The sequence below is a fragment of the Heteronotia binoei genome, chromosome 16 (assembly GCF_032191835.1).
Source record: "Heteronotia binoei isolate CCM8104 ecotype False Entrance Well chromosome 16, APGP_CSIRO_Hbin_v1, whole genome shotgun sequence".
Lineage (NCBI taxonomy): Eukaryota > Metazoa > Chordata > Lepidosauria > Squamata > Gekkonidae > Heteronotia > Heteronotia binoei.
The window spans coordinates 63,897,363-63,924,506 of NC_083238.1; the positions used below are offsets into that span (position 1 = coordinate 63,897,363).

The window sequence follows — 27,144 nt, forward strand, 5'->3', positions numbered from 1 at the left end:
TTTGCTCTGCCGGATGTGGAGAACGACCTGTGACCTGGCCTAGAGTCCTGACATACCAACAGGAGTTTCTGATATACTGGCGGGAGTTTCTGACACACCAGACGTATGGGCTGGTGGTACAAGTCCCCCAGCAGGTCCCTTAAGCCCACACACAGGGCAGCCTGAGGCTCTGGGGAAGAGAGTGGGGCTAATGGCCTCCTTGCCTCAGGTGAGGCGGCCTGGGGGCACCCCCAGAACAGGAGGGTGACCACTCAAGGGAGCAGCGCTACCTTGACCTGCGTGGCCTGAAGACGCTGTGAACTGAATGAGCCGACTCTATCGCACCCCCCCCCCCCTTCATCTCTTTCTGAGCCTGGCAAGTGGGACTACAAAGTCAGCAGCCAATAGGGAGGGAGGGCCCTTCTGTGTTCTGTCCATCCAGGATGACCAAGCCGTGAGCCAGCAAAGGCCTCACAATCTACCATCTTGCACAGGCCAAATACCTGGAGTTGTGCTTCTTTCCCAAGAGACAGTGAGGATTCCGGTGTCTGGATTAGACTCCAGGTGCAAGTCGGACGGGGGGGAAACAGCTGAAGGAAACAAAACCAGCATTGTGAGACTTCCCTGGAAATGCAGCGGTTTCCTCCTTTAAAAACAAACCCTGAATCAGGAAAACTTCTGCAAGTTCCCAGAGCTCCCCTGGGTGGTGGGCCATATGCAGCCCCTTCCCCATGTCCATCAACCTGCCAGGGTGGGGCCCCCTCCAACATCACACTGCCCCCCCCACACACACACGGGATCAGCTGGCTCCAGGCCCAAGGGACTGGCAAATGGGCTGCAGGAGCCCTAGTGGGACTCACACACCTGCGGGCAACCCCGCTGCACAACAACGCCTTGGGAAGTGCGGGGGGGGGGGGGAGTGACCGAGGTCAGCCCAAGATGCCAGCTGTCCACAAGGGCCTTTCCCACTTTGGGTGTGCATCAGAATCTGCAGGATCAAGTCCAGCTACTCCAGCACAGGCCTTCCAGACATCCAGGGGTGGAATTCTAGCAGGAGCGCTTTTGCATATTAGGCCACACCCCCTTGATGCAGCCAATCCTCCAAGAGCTTCCAAAAAAGAGCCTTGTAAGCTCTTGGAGGACTGGCTACACTGGGGGTGTGACCTAATATGCAAAGGAGCTCCTGCTAGAATCCCACCCCAGGGTCTATCAGTGAACCAAGGCCTGCCCACCCATAATTCAGGGAGGAGACTGCTTTAGCCACTCTCGCATCACCCCTCGCCAGTGGCAGGAATCTCCCACACTGCCTGGGACTAGTAACTCCTACGTTCTTTAGCCCACGTCCTCCGTCTGGATTTGGGGGCACTCTGTGGATGACTCGGCTCCTTGGCCTGAGACTGTCCCCCTGCAAGAGACATGAAGGGGCCTTACGTGTGACGATGGTCTTGATGATTGGCGCGTCCCTCTCCTGGCCGTCTGTCAGGACGGTGATGCTGTAGATGTACTCCACACCGGGGGTCAGGCCAGAGATGACGATGCTGCCCGACTCGGAGATGACCTCCCGGGGTGCTTCTCCCCCTTGGCTCGGCCGCACGCCCAGCTGGAACAACCCAACGGATCAGGGATCCCCTCCATGGGGAGAAGGGCCTGGGGCCCAGGCGGCTCATGAGCATGGCACCTCAGAGGGAAGCAGCTGCCCCTCCCACCTCAGCCCCAGAAGCAGCCCAGCCCAGCCCAAGGGAAGCAGCTACAGAGAAGTCCAGGAGCTCCGCGCACTTGGAGGCCTCCGTGTAGCTCAGGGTCATCTAGTCCAACCCCCTCACAATGCAGGAAACTCGCAAGTATCTCCCCCCCCCCTCCCACCCACGCTCCAGTGGCCTCTGCTCCAAGCCCAGAAGATGGCCAAAATCAGGACTCTGGAAACTAATTATTTTCAGGACATCACCTAAAACACCAAGAACTAAATATGTGAAAGAAAAGGAGAAGAATTCAGCCTGCTCAAGGCCCCGCGAAGTTCAGGAATCCAGAGGACAGAAAATTTCCAGACTGTCCTCCAATCCCATTCCTCACAGGGAAGAGCTCCATTCTGCATAACAACACGCCAGCTGCTGGGCAGGGATTTACATTTGGACAATAAAACGCAGTCATTTGAGCCTCTCGAATTCACATGTTAGACAAGCAAGCCTGTATGCCTGAGGAACTGTAGAGGGTAGGAGGGTTAGCCAAACAAAACAGGAACCTCCTGGCAGATTTCTAGGTCGACCTCTTGGGCGCCACTCCATGCATGACTGTGGAGGAAACTTTTGAAATGTATAGCTGGAGAGAGGCAGGAAAGAGGAGGGCTTCCAGTTTGTATAGCGTCATGCGAGGGAGGGAGGGAGGGAGGGAGGCATCCCACAAGGGCAGCTTCTCCTGCAGCTGGAGCACGGAGGAGCCAGGAAGAAGCCCCCCACCCCCACCCCGGACATTGCTTTGTGCAGCACCCAGAAGGCCTGGTGTGTGAAGAATGGGAATGCCCAAAATGCCTCAGACTCCTGTGTGGCCAGGAGGGGGTGCTGCTACCTTCTTCCCTTGGGCCTCAGTCTGTCATCTCTTCCCTTCACCCCAAATCTACCCCCCTCCCAGCCTTCTGAACCACCGCAGCAGCCTCAAGCAACTTCTTCCAAAAAGCATGTTGAATACCAAGGATTCCTTTTCAAATACTCCTGTGCAACCATCTTGTGCGTGTCTGTAGTACACATGCTGGGCCCAGGCGAAGACTCTGCTTGGTGCAGAGAGCACCTGTGTCTTTTGATCTTGGCTGACTTCTAACCTGCTCATGCTGAGGGCCTTCTTGACACTCTGAGGAGACTTCCCACCCCCTGCCCTGTCATCTGAAGCTGTTTGCATGAGAGCCGTGAAAAGCCACCGCCCGGGAGAGCTGGAGGTCTTTTCCTACCTTAAAGCCAATTCTGGGCGCAGGAGTCCAGGTGACAACAATCGATGTCTCCGTCACTTCCGTGTTATAGGGAGGGATTGAGCCCTGGCGATGCACTGCGGAGCAAAAGCACAACGAGAATAACTCCCACTGGACACGGTCAAGAGATGAGCATCAACTGCACTGCGCCACAGACACACAAGGAACATCAAACACTCACCTGGGGGGTGTATGTTTTGCTTTAACATTAACATATATTGTTATTTATTTGTGCAACTGACCAGGTATGGCCTTAAGGAAGCACACAATGCAGCACGCCCAATGAGCACGAATACCCTTTTCTGCCCCCACACGTCCCATCTGGACACGGGAAGGAGCCCCTGACTCACTCGCTCCCTGGCACCACACAGGCTCCCCTTCGTGCCCATACTCTGCTCTGGTTTGCTAGTGCTGGCTCTGACATTTCCTCTCAGCCTGAAGAAAGGAAAGAGAAAAGACAGAAGGAAGAGACACAACTTGGACCAAAGGAAGAAAGCCACCCTATCTTTCTTTGTACAGGCAAAAGAACAAGAAAGAGCAGGGAAAACAGTAACAGCAGTTCTCAGAGGGCCAGCACACAGTTGCCAACAGCTCAGGAGACAGAAAAGAACCAAGCAGGAGAGGCAGCTTCCTCCCTCAGCAGAGGCATCTGAACACCAAGCTCTGGTCGAGAACTTTCCAGCACAGAACCCAAAGGCAGAGTCTACAAATGATCTCCAACAACACTCAACAGTGCTCCTGAGAGGAAGGCAGCAAGGCTGCTGCGGCTGCTTCTTGGCGCTATGAATGTGCGGGGCTTCTGAATGCAATTGTCAGTCCATGACAAGACGTGGCTTTTAGTGCTTCATCATGCAAAGAAGAAACCTCTTGACAGGCCAGAAATCCCAACCCATGTTAGGCAGCGACTCTTTGCAACCCTTCGTTGGACTGCCAGGAAACGCTGGGTGCTCCTGGACAAAGGAAGACCCCTCAGGGACCACGGAGTGAAGCTGGCCACAGAAGTTGCCACAGATCTTTGTTAGAGCTTTGTTAAAACTCCACAGCCCCAACCTCACACTTTCACAACCAGTGCAGAGTTCTTTTCCTGGGCCTGAGGTCCTCACAAGTACAGCTTCTGGGAGGCAACTGATTGAGTGGAAGAAGAAGAAGAAGAGCCCCCCCCCCATACTTACAGGTGGTGAAGACTCCGGTTTCGGGGTTGCTCTGCAGGTTGCCCTTGACAGCCACCAGGGAGAGGGTGTACTCAGAGCCCGGCTGCAGGTTCCTCAGCAGGTACCTGGGGGCCTGAGGGCCCAAGGTGTACTTCTTGGGCTGCCCTCCTCTGGTCAGCCCCACCGTCAGGCGGTAGCCTGTGATGTGGGCCTGCGGGGGCCTCCAGGTCACCACCACCGTGGAATCCGTCTCGTTGATGAACCGCAAGTGGGTGGGGCCATCAAGTCCTGGAAGGAAGAATCAAACCACTTTCCTAAAGCTTTGCTTCTTCTATTCAGACGCTTTCTTTGTTTCATTATTAGCGTATCTGAGGCTCCAGCCAGCTCCAAATGTTAAAACATATAAAGTACAGTAAAGCCAAAGTAACAACCTTCTCCCCCCCCCCCCCATACACACAAAAAAAAGAAATGCTGGCAGCCTTATTAAACCCCCTGCTAAAAACTTCTCGAGATGTTGCCTCCAGTCTTCCCTCGAACTAAGCTGAGTGAGTGTGAGCCAGCTCACAGGTTTTTAGCCTCCAGCTCACTCATTTTTGTCTTCGCTCAGGAAAAATGGCCCCAGAGCACAAGAACTGATGCAGCAGCTCACCACTTTCATGCCAGTCGCTCACACAGTAGAATGTTTGCAGCTCAGAGGGAACCTTGGTTGCCTCCCTCCCCCTCCTGATGCTGATGCCAGAGGGCAGGCGGGGCTGCTACAGACCCCAAGCGGAGGCTGCCCACTCAAGCAAGGGGCCCCACTACACTGCTCTGCAAGCTGCCAGGCATGAAGGAGACATAGGCAAACTCCTGCCCACAATTCCTTAGCCCCAGGCTTCTAATCCTCCCCCGGGAAAAGCAGTTGCCCGAGCACAAAGAGCCCCATCGCAACAGAGAAAGATCTCGGAGGGGGAGGCAGCAATGCACACTGGGAAAGGAACCTGTGTCGTCTTTGCCCCTCCATACTCAAAATGTCCCTTCGCACAGGAAGGGGGCATGCCAGGGAGGTTCTAGCCTTGCCTTTCCACTAACAGCCTCGTTTTCCACGTGGATGAAATCGGAGCGCACGAAGGGACTGACCCTCGTCTGCAGTGTGAACCAGACGGGGCTTCAGGCGTGAGACCAGAAGAGCGCCACTGAGCAGAGATGAGGAGATGCACTTACGGGTTGCCTGCTGTCCTGTGAGAGGTTTGCTTTCTCTGCCTTGCCCCAGGGCGTAGATCTTGAAGAGGTAGGTGGTTCCAGGTAGGAGCTCTGTGACCTCTGCGAAGGAATACCTCGTCACAGGCAACTTCTGCCCATGCTCGCCTGGGCGGTTCACGGGGATCACTTCCACCCGGTAGCCGGACACGGTGCTCTCGGGGGGATTCCACATGATGGTGATTTTGACGTCTGTGACATCCACAAACTGCAGGTCTTTCGGGGGAGGAATCTCACCTGGGCGGAGAGAGGCGCAAAGGACATTCCTCACCGAACAGCAAACAAGACGGCAGCAACTGGGAGCTGGACATGGGTCCTGACACCCTGGTGACCACATCAGGACCTTCCTCTTACCGCAGGGTGAGAAGACTGGGGCTGCCAAGGAAGCTCAGCTCCACGTCACACCCAGCACTCCATCAGACGAAAAGCCTGGCATTGCCTATTCAGTGTTATGGGACACAAGCCATGACAGGCGCCCCACAGCTGCAGAGTGGGAAGAGCAGCCTTGCCTCCTCCCCTCCGAAACTCTGGACTGGGGAAGGAACGGGCATTCCCCAACAGGGGGTTCGAATTCCAGATGGGAAAACAAATCAGAAAAACAACTGGGGAGTCCAATGATCCCCTGCAGCTCTGAGGGCTGGACATGCGGTGCTTAAAAATGCCTTTGATCCAATGGGTGCCCCTGAGTGCAGCGGCAGGAAGGCAGTCTTGGTGGGCACCAACTGCTCTGGCTGACCAGCTACCAAGCTCAACCCCCCAGGTAACTCCTACAGAATAAATGTACTCAAATTAGCTCCTGCTAATAACGAAGCTGCAACCTGGTTGAAAGGAAAGGGAGGAGGGTCTCTCTGCCCAAGCTATGCAGGCCATCACTCACTGCACACTGGAGGCCAGACCGGGGGGGAGGGGGGGCAGCTGCCACACTCCATGAGTCCCCCCTTGCACACATTTCTAGTGCAGGCATGAAGGATACAGGGCTGTAGCCTCCCGGGAAGGTTCAGGAGGGAGGAGGACTGCCTGCTCGCTGTTTCACTGGACACCAAGAAGCCCTGGGAGGAAAGGCTGAGGAGGGACTAGGGAATGTCCAGGTTGTTCCTGTTGTCAGGAGAGCAGAGGACTTGCGATGAAGGTGCCTGCTGGATATTCGGAACAACTTCACACTGAGAGTCATCCAGCAGTGGACTCAGCTCCTGAGGGAGGGGGTGTGCTCCCCCTCCCTGGCAGTCTTGAAGCAGCGGCTGGACAAACCCTGGTCAGGGATGCTCGAGGCGGATCCTGCCTTCAGTGAGCAGGGGGTGGACTAGATGGCCTCTATGGCCCCTGACAACTCCATGATTCTATGACTGTTTGTTGTATATATTATCTTGTTTTTGCTGCTTTGTCTTCAACTTCTGTTATCCATTTTCTATACTGGGGTTTGAATTTGGGGGGGGGGGTGCGGGTTTGTCTGCTGCACAGCCTTTACATTCTGCTGTCCTAGTCTTATCGCATTGTTAACTGGATGTCTTACATCGTCTGACTGCATCGTTTTGTATTGGGTGATCCACCCTGAGTGCTGGTGAGACCAGCAGGCCATAAAGGAAGCAGATACGCAAATAAATGGAAGAAAAAGACCCACCCACCCCCTGCCCCTTACCCTCCTGCAGGATGCCGGTGGTCTTCTGCTGAATGAAGACGGGGCTGCTCTCCTGGCTCTCCTCCACAGCGTAGATGGTGATGTTGTACTGCACCCCCGGCATCAGGTCGCTCAGCGTCACGGAGGTGGCCGACTCCGGCAGGTTCAGCTCTGTGCTGCTCCCCTCCACGGATGGGGTGTAGACGATGCGGTAGCCTAAGAGGGACAAACCCATCAGAAACCTTTTGGATCCATTCAATTCAGTCTTTTGAATCAATTCAATGGCCACAGTCAGAAAACACATTTTTATTAACTTACACATTGATTTTTCAAAATCACGGTTTTCAGGTTAGTTTGCTGAGTTCAAGATTGAGGGGAGCAGGCTGGGAAAGCAAGAGCATGGCTAGTCAAGGGCTGAAAACCCCAGAAGCCTCTGCCATGGGCCTGCGAGAACAGCTGCTGACCTGCCCTTTCTTTCCAAAGTCTTCAGCCGACACTGGGCACAGCCAGGGTAGGGAGGGACCAGGTGGTCTACCTGCCCACCCCTCACCTCCATGAGACTTCAATGCCTACCTGCATTCTCAGACTTCACTGACACACTAAACTTCCTGACTCATCTGTTTATGGGACTTTCCCCAAACAAACCCTGAGGGCTAGAAGTGAAGAAGAGAAACAATCCCTTGAGCGGGGCACTTTCCCTCAAGGGTTAATCGAGGAATCTTTACAAGACTTGTGAGGCAGGTCTTGTGCGTCTTTGCATTTATTCCATGGCAGGATGGGGAGGGGGAGCTTGGCTGAGCAGCCCCCTGTAGGGCTCGCCAAGGCTCCAGCCACTCTTGCCGCACCCCGAAGGAAGGAAGGCAGGAAGAGCAGTGGCACAAGGACCACTGCTGGCCACTGGAGGGCTATTCATCCATGGTTTTAAGATGTGTTGGCTTTATTGCTCTTGCCCAACTTGGGCCCCAGTTTTCTGGGAGGGAGGCTGGTCTACACACATACTAAAATAACACAATTTCTACCAAATTCCCTCTAGAAGGGAAAAAAAAGCTACACAAACTGTCGGTTTCAACTAGGTAGGAAGCAAGATAAATCCTCCCCTCTTTTCGCCTGAATACTTTTCATCTGGATTGTCAGACACACACCCACAAACACGCGTCTCTCTTGCAAACGAGAACACAAGCAAAACCACCCCAACTGGGAGGTCAAGAGAGGCAAAGAGGGCAGACCTGTGATGGGGGCCTCCGGCCGGCTCCAGCTCACAATGATGGACGTGTCATCCACACTTTCCACAATGTGTTCCGGAGGAGCATCAGGTGCTGTGGAAGAAGAGAACAAGAAGCCCAGGTGAATGGCAAATGCAGCCCCGGGAGCACCCAGCAGCACCCCTTCCCCCGGCCTGGCGTGGCCAAAACCCACCTGTGGTCTGCGAAGTGGACAAGATCAGGTTCTGCTTGCCCTCTTCTGAAATCTGATAGACGTTCACGATGTATCTGCGGCCCGGAAGCAAGTTGGGGATGTTGACCGACGTGGCTGTACTTGGAAGGTCTTTCAGAACACAACAAGCACAAGGCAGGAAAGCTCAGATCCCTCTAGAGAGACACAACTTGTCTGCCCCCTCCCAGACTTCTGTCAGCAAAGTGGGCCGGGATTACGACAGAGGCCATCCTGGTTATTTAAGTTACTTAAACAATGGCAGCCTTTGCTAATCCATTAGGGGGTTTCTATTCATGTTCCTAGTGTCCCCCATTTCCACACAAACATGTGGAGTTTCGGATGGAGTGTGGTTCTTGTAACAAGTGGACAAAATCTGACATGGTGCAAAGGCTTCCTGCTCAAGGTGAGGAGTCGAAGGAAGTTCTACCCAACCTTTAATCAGCTCCGCAGGGCTTGCAAAACCACCCTCTTTCTGCAAGCATATAAGGAGCCCTGAAAGCGATATCTAGCCATCGGAATACATCTTTTGAACATAGCACCTTAATTTATTGTAGTTTTAACTTTTTATGTAACTGTTTTTTAAATGTATTTATTAACTGTATTTTAAAATTGTTTTATGCGAATCATGGTTATACCATGTCTTGTTAGCCGCCCTGAGCCTGCTTCGGCGGGGAGGGTGGGATACAAATAAAAGTTTTTTTTTATTATTATTATTATTATTATTATTATTATTATTATTACTGAGCCTGTGCACAAGACGGACTGTGAACCACAGAGAATGTGGGCTGGGTCAAATGAATTTTTGCAGGTCCCAGGAATTATCACTATTTCTGCCATCAAATCCTGATCAAGAAGTCCAGGCCACTCTTCTTCCCTTACCCAGATACTGGGGCTCGTCACCCTCCTCACTCAATTCATATTCGACCCGGAATCCTGAGACGGTGTCAGAAGCAGAAACCCAGGAGACCACAAAGCTGTTGGCTGTGATTTCTGTGACCGACTCCGAGGTGGTCACCACAGAAGGAAGTGCTGTGGTTTCTCCAGACACGTGGCTGCCTGTAGTGGGAAGATCAAGAGGCAAGACAGCAATCGACATAAAGCATTAAAATAATCTTCAATCAGATTTTGGAAGTTGACCTTTAATAACATTTTTTCAAAAACAAATGGGTCCCTGCATAGCAAAACACAAGCCATCCTTTCAAAAGCTAAAATTCACAACTCAGAAGAGGAACACACAGAAACAAGATCTGAGAGGGAGAGGCGGCAAACACCAGCTTGGCCACAATCCCCTAAAATCTGCCTTCTCAGTCTCTGGGAGGACCTTAAGATAGCTGAGCAGAAGGAGGAGTTGATATCCTTGCTGCTAATTGCAGCAAAGTTTGCAATAGCAACAAATTGGAGGTTAAATTAGCCTTCCTTGTTGACTGTCTGGCTGAGTAAGAGCTGGGAATATTTTATCTTGGATAAAACTGCTCACCATCTGGGTGGCAGGATGAGACCAGGAGGCAGGAATGCCCTTCTTCTTAAGTGGTCCCCTTTTCTAGATTATTTTGCCTGTGGTATTTCTGGACAGGGCGGGTCTAATTCTAGTTTATAGGTTTGCTCTCATGTTAGATTTTATATGCTGTAAGCCGCCCTGAGCCACCTGGTGGGAAGGGCGGGACACAAATTACAAATAAATAAATAAATAAAATAAAGTACCAATTATTTTAATATCTTATATTAACATGTAACAATCTATTTGTAAACTGTCAATTTTGGTTTGGATATTTGTTATCTTGTATATTATTTATGAAATAAGATTATTCTGAACTTAAAAAAAGAAAAGTCTGAGGGACAAGCAAGGCATCCAACTGCAAGCAAGACAACAGGATGAATGTGGACATTAGACCCGAAGCAATCCCATAATTCCTCCTGTGTCAAGAGAGAAAACTCTATGCCGTTCCTTTTGCATAAGAAAGCATCCTGCAAAGCACAAGCCCAGAGGCATGGAAGGCCCAAACAAGAGGACTGGGGCGGGGGGGGGGGGGGGGGAACCTACTTGAAACAGCTGTGGTGCTGGAGGTGGTGAATTCGAACCGGGTGACTTCCTGCTGCCCGTAATGCTGCACACAAACCAGCTGCCCCTCATAGAGGATGCCAGGCTTCAGGCCAGAGATGGTGTAGGAGTTCAAGTAGGCCGGAATGGTGGCCTCTTTCCATCTCACTCCAGAGTTCTTCTAAAAAGCCAAACAGAATGGAAATCAGGGCAGGAACCCCTCAGCCAGCAAAGCCTTCTGGAGGCCACCTGACCCCTGGCTGGACAATCCACACCCCCAGCCAGAAGGCGAGTGGGGCTCAGCACAGCAGGGCTTTTGGTTCCTTTTGCCTTTTCAGTCAGCACATGTAACCAGTTTTCAGTTCCAAACATACATGGGTTGGAGGCATGAGTGATTCCCAGATTCATTGGCTAGCCCTGCATTCCTCAACATTAAGGAAAATGTTGTGGTCATAGCTAGATGACTCAACTTAACTCATCTTCTTGGCAAAAATGTTCAAAATTCTGATGTTTATACAGGAAATCAGAGATTACGGAACCTTCATTTCTGTTGATACGCTCCTGTTCGTGCTTTATGACCACTCTGACTAGAGCAAGAAGGGCACTTCTTACATCCCTGAAATGCAGCCCTTGCCAGATTCAGAACTGGAAGCTAAGGTGCCAGACGAGATTGGATGAGGTTTGTCTCAACCAGCCTCCAGAGTGGCTGAATGAAGCTGGAGGTGAGAGGGAGGAGGGGAGGGGAGGGGACGGGAGAGAAGAAAGGAGGGGAGAGGAGCAAAGAGGAGAGCGGAGGGAAGGGGAGGGGAGGGGAGGTGTGGTCATCATAAAGACATCCACAGCTTTGCACTGAGGGGTACTTTCAACTTCAGTCTCAATTAGTCAAGGGTACCAATGCATCCAATGACATGACTTCACCTCCTGGAGTTCTACAGCAATTTACAGAGACAACATGGTCACAAAAAAAGTTTGGTTGCTCAGCAGTTTCCAGTTTTTTCCCTGGTTTGGATGCCCCATGTTTACCGAACATTGCCAGTAAGACCACCGACTTGGAAGTTATTTATGAATATCTTTTCAATTCTTGAAAACTGGGCCAAGTCCAGCTCTTGATCTCCATAAAGCAAGGCAGAGTCCTGAGAATGCAATACATCCTTGGAGAGCCATCCATGCCTGAATGACAAGGCACAACCGAGGACATCTGATTCTTTGTGCCAGGGGGTGAAGAAGACAGCAAGGAAAGAATTGTCTTTCAGTGCCTGTTAACGGCTGCTCGTGTGGTTGATGGAGATAAAGGGCACACTGAAGAACAGGAAAACAATTTTGGTGGCCAAAGGCCTGGACAGCAGCGCCCCTGAACAACTAGAAGAGCCCTGCCGAAGAAGCGAAGGCCAAGCCCTTGAAGGCACAAAAGCCCTGCAGCTTCTCTGCAGATGACCTCGCTCCAGCTTCCCTCCCAGGAGGTCCGCCTGTGGATGTGCGCTCCAGAGAACCAATATTTGTATAATCATCTGCCAACGAGGATCCTGAAACGAACCGCTTGTTTGTGCCAGAATCCAAGGTGAGCGGGATGCAGCAGGCCCCGCCCTCTCGTCACACTTAGCATGAGATCCCTGTGGGGCTGGCAGCCACACGCCAGCCGCAAACTCCCCCTGTGGCAGCTGAATTCTCAAGCACTGCAGAGGGGCCAATGTGGGTCAGGACTTCCTCCCACCTCCCTTTCCTGACCCAAATGGCCCTAGTGAGAAAGGCCAGAGTCCCTCCTCTCCCTGTGCCACGGTCACAAACTGAGAACTGAATTCCCACAGGGAACTTCCAGCAGGCACATGATGATCAGCAGCTAAATGTGACAATCCCCCTCCCCCTCTAGGCCTCTTGGCCCCATCGGCCCCCAGGGGATGCAAGCGTCCACACAGCCATCTGGTTGACGTGCTTGGTTTTGCTAAGCCACCCCGAGGCTGCCAAATTAGAACACATGAAGCTGCCTTCTACTGAATCAGACCCCCCTTGGTCCATCCAAGTCAGTCTTGTCTACTCAGACTGGCAGCGGCTCTCCAGGGTCTCAAGCGGAGGTTTTTCACACCTACTTGAGTGGACCCTTTTTAGTTGGAGATGCCAGGAATTGAACCTGGGACCTTCTGCTTACCAAGCAGATGCTCTACCACTGAGCCACCGTCCCTCCCCTAACTGGCAGCCGCTCTCCAGGGTCTCAAGCTGAGGTTTTTCACGCCTACTTACCTGGACCCTTTTTAGTTGGAGATGCCGGGGATTGAACCTGGGACCTTCTGCTTACCAAGCAGATGCTCTACCACTGAGCCACTATTCCTCCCCTTAGTCATATGAACATATGGAGCTGCCTTATACTTTATCAGACCCTCAGTCCATCAAAGTCAGTCTTGCCTCCTCAGACTGGCAGTGGCTCTCCAGGGTCTCAAGCGGAGGTTTTTCATGCCTACTTGCCTGGAACCTGTTTAGTTGGAAATGCCGGGGATTGGACCTGGGACCTTCTGCTTACCAAGCAGCTGCTCTACCACTGAGCCACTGTCCCTTCCTTGTTCCAGAACAGAAGTAGGAGCCCCAGCCAGCTGCTCACAGCACCAAAGACTGCTCCCTTGCATTACTATAACAGAATGCCCCCCAAGTGTTCTTTCCCCCATTCACAGCCTTCCCATCCTCCCCAAAATGGTGCTGGAAGCTGACAGAGATGCGAAACTGGGGCTTCCACCTCCTTCAGCTCCTCTCTGCCAGTTCCCAGCCCCGGCCAATGCAGATGCAGACCATGAGGAGAAGTTCCTCCTTCTAGATTGTGGAGACAGAGACAAGGCAGCCCTTTGCCAAGGCCCACGGATTTCTCGGGTTAAACGGCCGAGGTCCTTACCGGCTTCCACCGAAGGATGTACTTGGAGATGTGAGAGGATTCCGGAGCGATCCACTGGACGGGGTGAGAATCAGGATGGATTGGGACATCTGTGATGATCACCTGGACCGGACCAGTGGAACCTGAAACAGAAATGTCACCTATCCACTCACTGAGGGCTTCCTTCGTTCCCCAGTCCCCCAAAATGCACTTCAACCTTGTCCCCTCCCCCCAGTTCAGCAACAAGACGCTGATACTGAAGGTCGGCACAGTTGGCATATTTGCAAATATCCTGAGTAAAGATCCACACACCAAATTGTCTGAATAGTATAGAAAGGGTGGGCTGAATGTAGAATTCATCTGCTTTTCACAGAATACAAAACGATTCCCAAGGGCACTCTTGGGGCAGGATCCACAAGCAAGGGGGTTATGAAAGTCTCCCCTAAAAACAACTTGCCCGCCCACCCACCCACAGGGCCAGGGGCTTCCCACTACTGCCCTCTGGGGTTGACTTTTCAGGACCAGAAAACCACAGTAGCCCAGGTGGCCCACAGTCAGCACAAGGCCGGGGCTCAGGAAAAGCTCTTCTCCAGATGCAGGTTTCATCTGGTGCTCCTTTGCATTCTACAGCCTGGTGATTCTGCCAGGCTCTGACTGCCGCCAGGGAAGGAGCCGGGGGGCACATAGGATATGGGAGCTGCCAGGCGTGAGCATGGCCTTCCACGTCCCGTGCACCTGACACAGCAGTTCAGCACTCCAAACTACTCCCTGTGTGGCCATAAGAACATAAGAGAAGCCATGTTGGATCAGGCCAATGGCCCATCCAGTCCAACACTCTGTGTCACACAGTGGCAAAAAATTTTATATACACACACACACACACACACACTGTGGCTAATAGCCACTGATGGACCTCTGCTCCATATTTTTATCTAAACCCCTCTTGTGGCCACCACCACCTCCTGTGGCAGTGAATTCCACATGTTAATCACCCTTTGGGTGAAGAAGTACTTCCTTTTATCCGTTTTAACCTGTCTGCTCAGCAATTTCATCGAATGCCCACGAGTTCTTGTATTGTGAGAAAGGGAGAAAAGGACTTCTTTCTCTACTTTCTCCATCCCATGCATAATCTTGTAAACCTCTATCATGTCACCCCGCAGTCGACGTTTCTCCAAGCTAAAGAGTCCCAAGCGTTTCAACCTTTCTTCATAGGGAAAGTGTTCCAGCCCTTTCATCATTCTAGTTGCCCTTTTCTGGACTTTCTCCAATGCTATAATATCCTTTTTGAGGTGCGGCGACCAGAACTGCACACAGTACTCCAAATGAGACCGCACCATCGATTTATACAGGGGCATTATGATACTGGCTGATTTGTTTTCAATTCCCTTCCTAATAATTCCCAGCATGGCATTGGCCTTTTTTATTGCAAACGCACACTGTCTTGACATTTTCGGTGAGTTATCTACCACGACCCCAAGATCTCTCTCTTGGTCAGTCTCTGCCAGTTCACACCCCATCAACTTGTATTTGTAGCTGGGATTCTTGGCCCCAATGTGCATTACTTTGCACTTGGCCACACTGAACCGCATCTGCCACGTTGATGCCCACTCACCCAGCCAGTTTGGTGTAGTGGTTAAGTGTGCAGTCTCTTATCTGGGAGAACTGAGTTTGATTCCCCGCTCCTCCACTTACACCTGCTAGCATGGCCTTGGGTCAGCCATAGCTCTGGCAGAGGTTGTCCTTGAAAGGGCAGCTGCTGTGAGAGCGCTCTCCAGCCCCACCCACCTCACAGGGTGTCTGTTGTGGGGGAGGAAGGTAAAGGAGATTGTGAGCTGCTCTGAGACTCTTTGGAGTGGAGAGCGGGATATAAATCCAATATCTTCTTCTTCTTCTTCAGCCTCAACAGATCCCTTTGGAGTTCCTCACAATCCTCTCTGGTTCTCACCACCCTGAACAATTTAGTGTCATCCGCAAACTTGGCCACTTCACTGCTCACTCCCAACTCTAACCATTGGATTCCCCCTGCCCTCTCCTCCAAGGAGGCTAGGACAGCCCCCACTGATGCTTCTCCCCCCCCCCCGGCCGGCACTCAAGATGCAACTGGGAGAAGGGGGGGTGGTCAGCTAAGCTCCTCCCACAACCAGGCAAAAGTCACAGAAAAGAAGTCCCATTTCATTCACACTCTGATGTCTGCCAGACACTCCCATTCCCATCCCATTTGCACCCCCACAACCCACCCTCCCCCGCACCACCTTTCTGACTAAATGACTCAGTCTAGAAGATGCTGAATAAGCGTGGGTGGGGGGGTTGCAGGAGAGATCCAGATGACTGAGCACCGCAGCAAACAGCCGTCTGACTCAGTGGGAACCTCTGCTGTCTGAGAGTAAATTAAAGTCTCCCTTCTGAAACAGCATCCCTTGCTGAACCTGTACAGCAGACAAGGAAACTGTGGGAATTTTTAAGGGGCTTCTGTAAAAACAAACCTCTCCTCCCCCCCTCCCCCGACACCCACACACAGACCACTTCCAAGCTGGCCTCCTGCCCAGGGAGCCACTGAGGAATTCTGTTGTTTGACAGCCTGGCCCATCATCCCTCCGTCTGGTCTCTGACGAGAGACCACGGCTGCTGCTCCTTTGAGTGTACACAGCACGGAGCTCCACAAGGTGTGTGTGCAACCCAACAGGCCCAGGTCCTGGGGCTCAGAAGCAAACCAAGAAACGAGGTCCTTCTCCTTGAGGACACACCAAGATGTAGCATCCCTCAGAGCCTGCTGTGGGGCACCAGGGCACAAAGTTAGAATCCAGGGGCACCTTCAAGACCTATTTCAGGCATGAGCTTTTGTGCGCACACACACACACACACACTCTTCCTCAGCCTGAAGTTCTGACCCCAACTTTGTTCTACTGCTTCCGACCCACTCAGCTGCCCATGTGGGGCACGAGAGTTCATGACGGATCCTGGCCGATTTGTAAGCAGGCTCCATCTGCTGTGAGTCGACCCCCCCCCCCAAGAAAGACTTGCCCCCCTCAGGCTGCTACGCCTGAGAGCTGCTCTCCCGAGGGCGTCCAGGAGAAAGCAAAAAGGATGCACTGATTAAAACGTAGCCCGAAGGCCCAGGCCAAGCTGCAAGCCAAGACCAGCTCCTGATCTTGCCCCCTGGCTGAAGGAGCACAGAAGGGCTAACAGATCCCCAGAAGGAGCCTGTCGGTGCCCAGGGAATTCTCAGCTGAGGAACTGCATATTGCTCACTAAATTGACAGACAGACAGAGAGACAGACAGATAGGCCTCAGGCCATGCACCTCGCACAACAGCCAGCTCTATGCTGCGGTACCATCTCTGCTGTAATATTAAATTACCTTTTTACTGTGCCAGATTCTCAGTCTATATAACATGTGCCCAACTTGAGCCACCACCTATAACTGCTTATGATTCAATTGTATTGCTTTATTGATACATTTTAATTATTCTTTATACTGTTTTTATAATGCTGTTCTCTGCCCTGAGCCCTTTTTGGAATAGGGGGGGATAGAAATGGTCTAATGATAATAAACAGGGTGCTTTGAACGCCCCCCCCCTTGCTTTAGAGGCTGGCCCTCCCTTTCCCACCGTGGCTGCTGCTACTGCAGAACCGGGACACCTCCTTGGCACCTGTGTTCCCATCGAGAAGCACCTGCCGTTTGTTTGTGACGGCACAGTGGCTGGAACCGTTTTTTGAATGGCTCCAGGAGAGCCCTGTTAGTCTAGCAGTGTGACAAAAGGAAGAGCCCAGGAGCGCCTTCAAGACCAGCCACATTCTCCGGGGAGACCAAGCGAGGGACGAAAGCTCTCCTCGTGAGATACAAGGAGGGATGACGGTCCATGCCCCCACCTGGAGCCCCGACTCACGGAAGGTCACGCCACGGGACCTGCAAGTGCTCCTGGGCAAGAGTTCTGCTTTGGGCCGCGGCTGCCTCCAACAGGCCGGCTATGCCTCATGAGCAAACACACAAAAACAAACTGGCCTCCGTGGTGGTGATGGGGGGGCTGTTAGCTCTGAGGGTCTCCTGTGACATCCTGTTGCCTCCTGTGACCCTCCCAGGACAAAATGTCCACAGCCGAGGTCAGCCAGGGATCAGGCATCTCCAACTAAACAGTCAGCCTTTTTGCCACTGAGATTCAGAGAAACAGGAGCTTGTTCTTTCCTAGTCGCTGCCTTCAGGCAAGCCACACAGAAAAGGAACACCTTAAAAGAGGCACATGCCATTCCCAGCACATCAGGTACATTAACTGCTGCTGCTGAGTACAAAGACACACTGTGACCAACCCGCAACCTTCCCCTTACTGCAGCCTCTGGCACAGTCCCCACCACGTCAACAAACGCTGACAGGAGGGCAAAGACCCCAAGAGAACAGCAGGCTCGGGCCAGCCCTGACCTGGGACAGGAGACGACTGAGGGCAGCAGGGGGCCTCCAGCAATGGGGCCCTGCCAGAACGCTGGGAGGGGAGCTCCAGAGGTGGTGGGGAGAGGGGGACATCAAGGCTGGCCACGAGTTGAAGCCCCGGTCCTGATGGAGGTGTGGTTTTGCAGCTTGGGTTTATTTCACATCCCAAGCCACACTGCCCTGGTCACATTTCCATTCAGGACTTTAATGCAGCATGGCTGAGTGAGCCTCCTCTTTCTCACCCTCTGCACTCACTTGCTCTCCTCTGGTGGCTTGGCTCACTTGCCTGAGCAACACCGAACCCTCTGCTAAGCTAGCACCTTGATGGGGGAGGAGGGAACGGTTCATTCCTGCCTTCTGCTTGCAGTTCACTGGAGCTCTGGATTACCTGGGCTGGCAGGTAAAGGGAGGGCTGATGGAGGAGGCAGGAGAAGGAAAAGGCTTGGGCAGCACCGTCTCCATCTGCACAAGGCAAGGCAAGCTGTCCAGTCCTGCACAACTCTTCCGGCAGAGTCCGGTTTAACCTCCCCCTGCAGACTCCCACTGAAAGCCTCCACGGAGAGGCCTGCCTGTCTCGGGGTGACCTTCACAAGGGACCCCCTCTCCCAACTCCACACAAAACATTCTTTTGTGAGTCCACCTGGATGCAGCTCTCAGAGGGGGAAGTGCTCTTGTCCTCACAGACAAAGTTTAAAAACTAAGGTGCGCAGGGCAGCAGCAACAGCCGCTGGGGAACATGAAGGTTAGTCCCTCCTCTCCCTTATCGCCCCTTATCAGTGTGCAGGACCGAAGCAGATCAAACAAACCACAGTTGTGGAGAGTTCCTGGAACGGGATGAGCCCAGAGGGCAAACAGTTTGTTCACAGAACGGGTTGCGTCAGCAGCTCCGACACCCCAGCAAGAGCAGCAGCCGTAGCAGCTCTGGGCAAAGAGACCCGTCTGGGGTTGCAACAGGAGCCAGCTGCTCCTGCCCACCCCGGGAGAGCCGGAAGGAAGGAAGGAAGGAAGGAAGGGGGGGGCTGAATCATGGTGTGACCTGGTGGGAAGCCCGCCTCCTCCCGGAAACCAGCAGCTCTAACCCACATGCAGAGCTGGGCTGTCAGCGCCTTCCTCAGCAAAGCGCAAGAAGGAAGAGGTCAAGAGGCCCAGCTTTCTCCTTCCTTGCTCTTAAGAAGCCAGGGATCTTGCCAGGAAAAAAGCTGGTGCCTTTTTAAGAAGGAAAATTTAAAGCTAGCAGTGAAAAACACCCAAACTGGAAAGAGAAAAGTTAAGCAGATGGATCCGAGTAAAAGCGGTGCGTTTCCCTGAAAAATGACCACGGGAACCTGCATCCCCAACGGCACCTCTCTGAGGAAGCGCACCTGCACACGGATCCTTGCACCCAGAATTAAGCTCTGCGGGTCTTAGAGGTGCTCCACTGGGCTCCACCCTTTGCCCTTCATCTCACAGGAGGCTGTTGTGGCAGGAAGAGAAGGGCTGGCAGCCACTAGGGACGGACCCTCCCGGAGGACTCCTGGGATCAGAGGGCAGCGGGGGCAGAGGCGATTTCTGCAAAGGCTACTAAGGAAGGCCCACGTTGCCTTCCTGTCTCCCTCTCCTGTTAAGACGGTGAAGAAAACCCTGACCGAGAGGGAGGGCTGTGCAGCATTCAGCACAATGTGGACGGCGGGAGACCAGGAGGCGTGCTCTGAGGGGCCTCCATTCCTCCACAAAAGAGTCTTACCTGGGTAGGCGCTCAAAGGCTGGCAGTGCCACTCGCCAATGCCCCGCCCGTAGCAGTAGCACTGGTATCGGATGCCATGGACGTGCTTCTCCCACGAATCTCCGATCTGGTAAAAGGTCTGGCTCTCCGAATCCTGGCACTGGTCTGAAAGGGGGGGGAGAAGGGGCTTTATCTCAGGGACGATGGCACTCCTCCTCACCCCCCTCCAGGACTCCTCCACCTTGCCCTGGGGCTCCTGGCAAGCCCTCCCTCCCTCCCTCGCTTGGGCCAGGCAGAGGGAGGGGCTCTGCAACCGGAGGGGCCGGACCTTCCTGGCGGAGGACACCCCCTCTGGGGCCATGCCGCTCTTCGGAGGGCCAATGCCCAGCAGGCTATGGGGCTTTGGAGAGCTGCGTAAATGGGGCAGCAGCTGCAGCAGCGCCTTCTGTAGGGAAGTGGTCCTCACAGTTGCAACTCTCGGCTGACGGACGCAGGGGAGGCCCGCCAGAACAGGGGAGCTGAGGAGAAGAGGCTCACCCTGCCCCTCCCCAACATTCTCACCCTTCTTCCTTCCACAGCTGCCCACATGGGATGTGAGGGCCGTGGGCACACTCCCGCAGCTGCCTGGCCCTCATCCCCTGGGGACACAGCCCCATTCACATTCCACTAGCCGCCCCCCCGCCCCCCACAAAGAACAAAATTAGATTTTAACTCCAAGAATGAGTTCATTCCCTTTGTGAAACGATGCTACGTTTTCCCAAAAGACACTAATGGGTGAGATCCTGTGCAGATGTTTTCTCCATCGGCCAGAGCTTTTGAAACTTGTGCCAGGAAAAGCACGTTAAATAAAGACTCTCCAGGGAATGAGGAGCCAGAGACGGGAAAAAAGAGAATTTTCTCATCATTTGATCAGAATGGCTGGGGAGGGGGTGGGTGGTTTTTTGCTCAGAAAAAAAGCCATTGTTCATTTCCAGAAAGAAAGAAATTGTGGTCAGACTTGGAAGGGTCACCAGCCGGGGGGAGGGGGCCTCTTGCCCCTTCAGTGAAGGCCAGGCCCTCAGCTACGAGAGAAAGGCCCTTCAGGCGCGGGGTCTGGCAGCAGACTTCAGGGTCTTTCCCCGCTCTCCCCCCTTCAGCAGCATGATCCTCCAACCCCAGTGGGAGGGGCCTGGGCAGGCTCAAAGGAAGGGGGAGGGGCAGCCCTCCACGGCCCCTCCCAGCTGGAGGGAGGGGAGAGAAGTTTCCATTTTCGGACAGCCAAAGGCGAGGGACTGACTCCGCTTACGCCATGAGAGAGAGAGAGCGAGCGTGGGACCCAGTCCTCCTGGAAAGGAAACCAGGCCCCAACACTTGGGATGGCTCATCTGGCCTCTTCGGTTTGGAGAAGTTCCCTGTCTGCCTCCAGCAGAAACCAGCTGTCTGGGAGGAAACTTCTGCAAGGGATTCCCAGCAGGAAGCGGGGCAAGGAGGCCTTTCTGGCCAGACCTGTGGCAATCTGACTGATGCTGCGGTGGTCAGGAAGAAACAAACCCACCCCAGTGGCAATTCTAGCTGGGCCCAAACTCACCCACAGGATCACACTTCCACCGGCCCCGCCCTTGGCCAAAGCAGGTGCAGTTCAGCATGTGCCCCTCCTCGTGGCGCTTGTGGAAGGTCTGGTTGACGTCGTACGTGATCCCGTCCACGATGCATTGGTCTGTGCCAAGAAACAAGCCAGATGTTTCTGCCCCGGATCACGCGGCACAACTCAAACACACAGCCGGGAGAGGCATCTATCCCAAAAGGCAAGCGGAGGGATCCCCACAGGACACCCTGGTCATGGCCACTTGGCATCCGTTTGCCCATCCTCCCTGAGGGGTCTAACACCTCCCTGCCCCACCATCTAGAAGACAGGCCCCCCGGGTCCCCCCCACCCCACGCCTTCTTCCAGAAAGGGCTTCTTGTCACGGTTCAATCTCCTCATCCCCTGCCTTCCCTTTGCCCCTCAGTTCTCTCCCTGGTGGCTTCACAGCCCTACAGACTCCCACAGTGCCCCCCCCCCATCCCTTTGCTTGATCAACACACTTTATTCTGGCAATCTTGGTCGAGAAGTCAATACCGCCTATACGGGACTGAAATAGCGCTATAGAATGGTTTTAAAGTTAATATATGTAAATTATGGTTTTATATGTTTTATTGGATTGATTGTTTTTATAATGTTGTAAGCCGCCCTGAGTCCGCTTGCGGAGAGGGCGGGATATAAATGGGAAGTAATAAATAATAAATTAATAAATAAATATTCATCACACCCTCCACTCAGATCCTATGCACATGGGGGGCATTCTGCATAAGATGAAGGACAGCGCTAAATTTCCTAAAAACATGCTGGTCAACCAGTAACGCAGCCCAAATCTTGCAGCAAGTTTTCCTGTCTGTCCAAATATCAAATCCTCTAGGTGGGACACAGGGAATGACTAGACCTCCTTCCAGTGACAATAAGAGGCAGCTTGACTTCTGAACTCTCCCCCAGAGCAGTGCCCCTGGAGTGGAAATTTGAGCCGCAGCCCAGCAGGGACACAACTAAGCAAAGGCAAGCAGAGAGACCCACTGAAGCTATCTGGACTTTGGCAACACAAACGGCTGGAGCTGGAGGATTCCAGAGCGGAGCAAAGTGCAGAAACAACGTCCAAAACAAGCACCCTGCAGGTCAGCTGTGAGGTCCTTTCTCCACACACATTCCCTGATGGTCTCCCAAACAGGGGGGACAAAATGGCTCCCTCTCCCCTTCACCTCCACTAAGGGAAGACAAGGACGGAAGGAAGGAGGGGCACACTGGGCTATGACTCTGCCACAATCGGGGAGCAGAAACGCCCAAAGGCGGCTGATCCTGGCACATTCCTCCCATGGCTTCAGGGCTGGATCTGACCCACCATCTGTCAGTGGGGCTGCGGAGGTGGGAGAGAAGACAGACATACCTCTGAGCTGGGAGTAGGCGATGCAGGTCCACTCCCCGCGCCCGTTCCCCACGCACGTGCACCTCATCATGTGGCCCATGTCGTGCTGCTTGTCCCACTGGTCCCCGACCCGGTACATGACCCCCTCGTTGGTGGTGCAGATCTCTTCATGCGCTGTTGAAGGAACGGCAACGGTTAATAAGCTTGCCCCTGGGGAACAGCATCTCCCTTGTCTGCTCTGGAGCAGCACATGCCACAAATCTACATGCTGAGCAATCTGGGAGGGCGACAGTCGGAAGCTAAAGGAAGGAAGGAGAGCTGGACTCCAGCCAGGTTTCCTGTTTCCCCTTGGAGCCCTGGGGAGAGGGGTACAGCTCACAGTTACACTGCCCTGTGATGTCAGCAGCCCCCCCAATGACTTCATCAGCCCCCCCACCCCAAGCAGTCATGACAACCAATACACCAAAAAGGCAGAGTTTTGTTTGCATAAAGGCCTAACTAGACGCTACACAGAGAATCATGAAACATTCCTCCTGCTTAAAGAAAAAAAAAGAATTTGGGGGAGGGGCCGTCAGTCTGAGCAAAAGTGCCATGTGGGGGGGGGGAGGTTGGTGAATCTTTGCCCATCCTGTCCATTTTCTGTTGACCACAGAAGAAAGGGTTTCAGCATAAATGCAAGCAAAAAAATCAATGCTGCTACAAACAGTACTGCTGAAAAACAACACAATTGCTTCCATCCTATTCATAATTTAAACCAGTGTATCCAATGTTATCATACCTTCCCTCCAAAAAAATTACAATTTACAATACACTGCAAATCATTTGCTTCCACAGTTTCTGATAGAGGGATTAGTAGTCTTCAACAATTCCTTCCTTCAGAAAATAAAGTTCATCATACAGTCCATGAAAAGTTCTGAAATCCTTTCACGTAGGAAGGACCAGGACATCCTTACAGCCTTCATAAGACGTCCCCTCTGGATTTCAAGACATTTCAATATTGGTCTTCTTCGGTTATCAGGCTGTCAAACTGGAACCCGATTTCAATGACTTCTAACACAGACTCAAGGTTCATAGCTTACAGTAGACATCTCGTGAGCACCTGGACCATCCCTTGCCAACCCCAAGGAAAAGCAGAGAGGCCGGCCAGCCAGCCAGAGGCTTCCCACTGGACTGACAGCACCAAACGCGCACGCAGCTCACCTGCCATGGGGCAGAAGCCAAATTTCTGGTCGGCATCGTAGTTTGGGGTGGTGCCGCACCACTTCATGTTGTCTCGCCGCCCCTCCGAGGTGCAGTCGGTGTGATTCCGGCTGTTGTAGATGAAGGGGAAGTGGCAGAGGGCCCCGTTGGAGTTGCCGCCCCGCGTTTGGACCAAGACTGCAAAGAAGCAACAGGCAACCCAAGAGGGTCAGAACCAGGCGAGCCGCTGCTCCTCCCCCCCCCCCCCCGCCTGAGCTCCACCACTTGCTCCGACATTCAGGGCCTTGAGGGGGTCGGGGGCTCCAAAAGACCTCCATCCTCTGCCCCCAGGACAGCCGGCTGCTCTCAGAGGGCAAGGAACCTGCCCTCACATCTCAAGGATTTGTTTTAATACATTTGCTTAACGCCTTCATACCTGGCCTTTCTCCTCCCCCCACTCACCCAGTGGGGACCCCCAGGGTGGTTGACCTCATTCTGTTCTCCTCCATTTCATCTTCACAACAGCCTTGCCAGGTAGGTTAGGCTACAAGAGTGTGACTGGCACAAGGTCACCCAGCAAGCTGGGGATTCAAATGTGGGTCTCCCAGATCCTAGTCCCACCCTCTTCACCACCAACCACCCTGGCTCTCAACCAAGATGCATGCGCAGAGCAGACCTAATCTCAGGGGCGATGCATGTACTGTAACCCCACACGTCCTGCCTCAGCAGAGCACACATGCCCAATGAAGTGGGGAAGGCACAGAGCACCACCTGGCCCCCCTCCAGAAGCCACCTCTGCTTCCCTGGCAGCAATTTCCACAGTCTTTCAAACAGTTCTCTGCCTGTTGGGCTCACAGCCAAAAAGCTCATCTGCATCCAAGGCCCAGACGGCTTCTCCTGGTCCCCCGTTTCTCCAGGCAAGGAGCCTGATGTGTCTCCTTGAGGCAGAGAGCCTGGAGAGCAAACCCTCCAACCTGTCCCACCCTGGCTGCAGCTGCATCAACAGAGCGGCTGGTGAAAGGCCGGGCATAGTAGACGCCGCATGGATGGATTGGGGGGGGGGGGAGGTGTGGGCATGGTGAGAGAGCAGAAGTGGCTTTGGAGGCTTTCGGCTTTCATCCCTAATTGCAGCCAAATGGTCTGGAGGAGACGTGTGCTGCTAGCGGAGTTCTATTTTAAGGACCTTTTTTCCTTCCTTCATGAGGTCCTTCCCATTAGAACATTATAATCAGTGTTGCCCAGTTGCTAAAGAAAGCTCCTTGTTTTAAAACATCAAAGTGGGATGGAAATAGGTGCAGCATTGAAGAAGAAACAGTGCAGAATTCTCAGCCAAGGCAGCCAGAAGCCAAAACCAGGTCTGCATCCTAAAAATAAGGTAGGAAATGGAGCAGGACGCAGCCTCAAGGTGGAGATTCATGTGGACTTTCTCTAGAGATGCCATTTGCAGCTGCTAACAGAAGGCCCCGCTGCATGCATGAGGGGGCACTTCTAAGCAAGCCTCGTGGACTTCAGTGGGACAGCGGAGAAGAGACATGCTCTCCCGCACTTCAGCCACTGGGTGAGAAGTGCTTTGCTTGGGTTCAGCCGCAGACCCACCCATCACGCCTCCAAAGCCACAACCAAGCAGAGGCTGACTCAGCAGGGCTGGGGGGTCCAGGCAAGGATCTCAGAAAGAGCCCAGAAGGGGGTTGGGGCCATCATGCAGCTGTGGGACCACCAGGAAATGGGGACCCTGTGGAGGAGGGAAGGCAGCCCAGGGCTGGAGGCACAGGGTGGGGGGGGGGAGGCAGAAAAGCCAGTGTGGCCAGCCCAGCGGCCACCCTGAGCTGAGAAAGTGGGGGGGGGAGTAGAAACAGGCCCTCCTCAGGGAAGCAGTCCTGAGGCACCACTGCTGTAGACACCACCACCACCCACAACGCCAAGTCAAAAGGTCCAAGAACAGTTCCAGGCACACCAGCTGGTGCGACTGAAGAGGGGGGAAAGAGGCAGGGCGAGACAGAAGCCCAGTGATTGCAGGAGACTCCAGGGCCCAGACAGACCTAGAGCAGGCAGGGGTGGCCAGCGGTAGCTCTCCAGATGTTTTTTGTCTACAACTCCCATCAGCCCCAGCCATTGGCCATGCTGGTTGGGGCTGATGGGAGTTGTAGGCAAACAACATCTGGAGAGCTACCGTTGGCCACCCCTGGCCTAGAAGGTCAGACCTTGGAAGCTGAGAAGGGACGGCCCTGCCTAGGCCGCGGAAGGGAAACCACCAGGAGGGCTGGCAGCTCCGAGCTGGGAAACACCCAGAAATGATGGGGGCGGAGCCTGAGAAGCACAGGGTTGGGAAGGGAGGGGCTTCGGCAGGGTCTAACGCCATTTTCTCCAGGTGGTCTCCCCAGGAGATCTCCAGTCCCTCCCTGGAGGCTGGCCACCCTGCCACCAAGGAAGCCAACGTCACAAACCCGCCTCTGAACATCTCTTGCCTTGAATGCCGCGAAAAGGTGGGGGTGGGGTGGGGCTGCCATAAAACAGCTGTGATTGGACAGCACTTTCCTCCCTCACCCGTCTGACACTGAAACCAGAAGAGATACCTTCTGAAGACTCCTGCCTTTGCTTTGTCCCTTCTGGCCGGACATTTTTCCTGAAGAATCTGCACTTCTGCTCCCATTTCTGATCAGAGCAGAGAGGCACCTTTTGATCACAGAACCTTCTGGGATGAAAGACAGACGGAGGGAGCAGAAGACCAAGGCTCGGTTCAGCAGAAGCTGTTCAGAGAAGCCTCTTCTACTTTCCTAACTTTTAGCAAAATCCACCCACAGGCTCCCTGGTTTTTGTCTGCAATGACCAGCACTAGCAGCAGCAGGCCCGTTAAGAACATCAGAGAAGCCCTGTTGGATCAGGCCAACGGCCCATCCAGTCCAACACTCTGTGTCACATAAGAACATAAAAGAAGCCATGTTGGATCAGGCCAGTGGCCCATCCAGCCCAACACTCTGCGTCACATAAGAACATAAGAGAAGCCCTGTGGGATCAGGCCAGTGGCCCATCCAGCCCAACACTCTGCGTCACATAAGAACATAAGAGAAGCCCTGTGGGATCAGGCCAGTGGCCCATCCAGCCCAACACTCTGTGTCTCATAAGAACATAAGAGAAGCCATGTGGGATCAGGCCAGTGGCCCATCCAGTCCAACACTCTGCGTCACATAAGAACATAAGAGAAGCCCTGTGGGATCAGGCCAATGGCCCATCCAGTCCAACACTCTGCGTCACATAAGAACATAAGAGAAGCCCTGTGGGATCAGGCCAGTGGCCCATCCAGTCCAACACTCTGTGTCACATAAGAACATAAGAGAAGCCCTGCGGGATCAGGCCAGTGGCCCATCCAGTGCAACACTCCTTGTCACACTGGGGCCAAAAAAAAAAACAGGCACCATCAGGAGGTCCACCAGTGGACCCAGGATACTAGAAGCCCTCCTACTGTGCCCCCCCAAACACCAAAAATTCAGAGCATCACTGCCCCAGTCATAAGAACATAAGAGAAGTCCTGTTGAATCAGGACAATGGCCCATCCAGTCCAGCACTCCGTGTCACACTGGGGCCAAAAAACCAGGAACCATCAGGAGGTCCATCAGTGGGGCCAGGACACTAGAAGCCCTCCCA

At 53.5% G+C, this 27,144-nt stretch overlaps 1 protein-coding gene across 4 annotated transcripts in view; it reads right to left on the reverse strand.

Annotated features, from left to right (window-relative positions):
* FN1 (fibronectin 1) overlaps positions 1-27,144 on the reverse strand; it is an 81,644-nt gene that overhangs the window by 42,501 nt on the left and 11,999 nt on the right. For all 4 annotated transcript variants that reach the window (XM_060257349.1, XM_060257351.1, XM_060257350.1 and 1 more), the window contains exons 8-22: positions 23,524-23,700; positions 22,345-22,497; positions 20,958-21,086; positions 19,412-19,555; positions 13,288-13,409; positions 10,416-10,593; positions 9,254-9,430; positions 8,357-8,485; positions 8,167-8,256; positions 6,962-7,156; positions 5,290-5,562; positions 4,108-4,374; positions 2,918-3,012; positions 1,411-1,579; positions 483-569 (exon numbers count right to left, since the gene is read on the reverse strand). In XM_060257349.1, the coding sequence (XP_060113332.1) occupies positions 483-569; positions 1,411-1,579; positions 2,918-3,012; positions 4,108-4,374; positions 5,290-5,562; positions 6,962-7,156; positions 8,167-8,256; positions 8,357-8,485; positions 9,254-9,430; positions 10,416-10,593; positions 13,288-13,409; positions 19,412-19,555; positions 20,958-21,086; positions 22,345-22,497; positions 23,524-23,700 (2,385 nt within the window). The remainder of the gene's footprint in view (positions 1-482; positions 570-1,410; positions 1,580-2,917; positions 3,013-4,107; positions 4,375-5,289; positions 5,563-6,961; positions 7,157-8,166; positions 8,257-8,356; positions 8,486-9,253; positions 9,431-10,415; positions 10,594-13,287; positions 13,410-19,411; positions 19,556-20,957; positions 21,087-22,344; positions 22,498-23,523; positions 23,701-27,144) is intronic.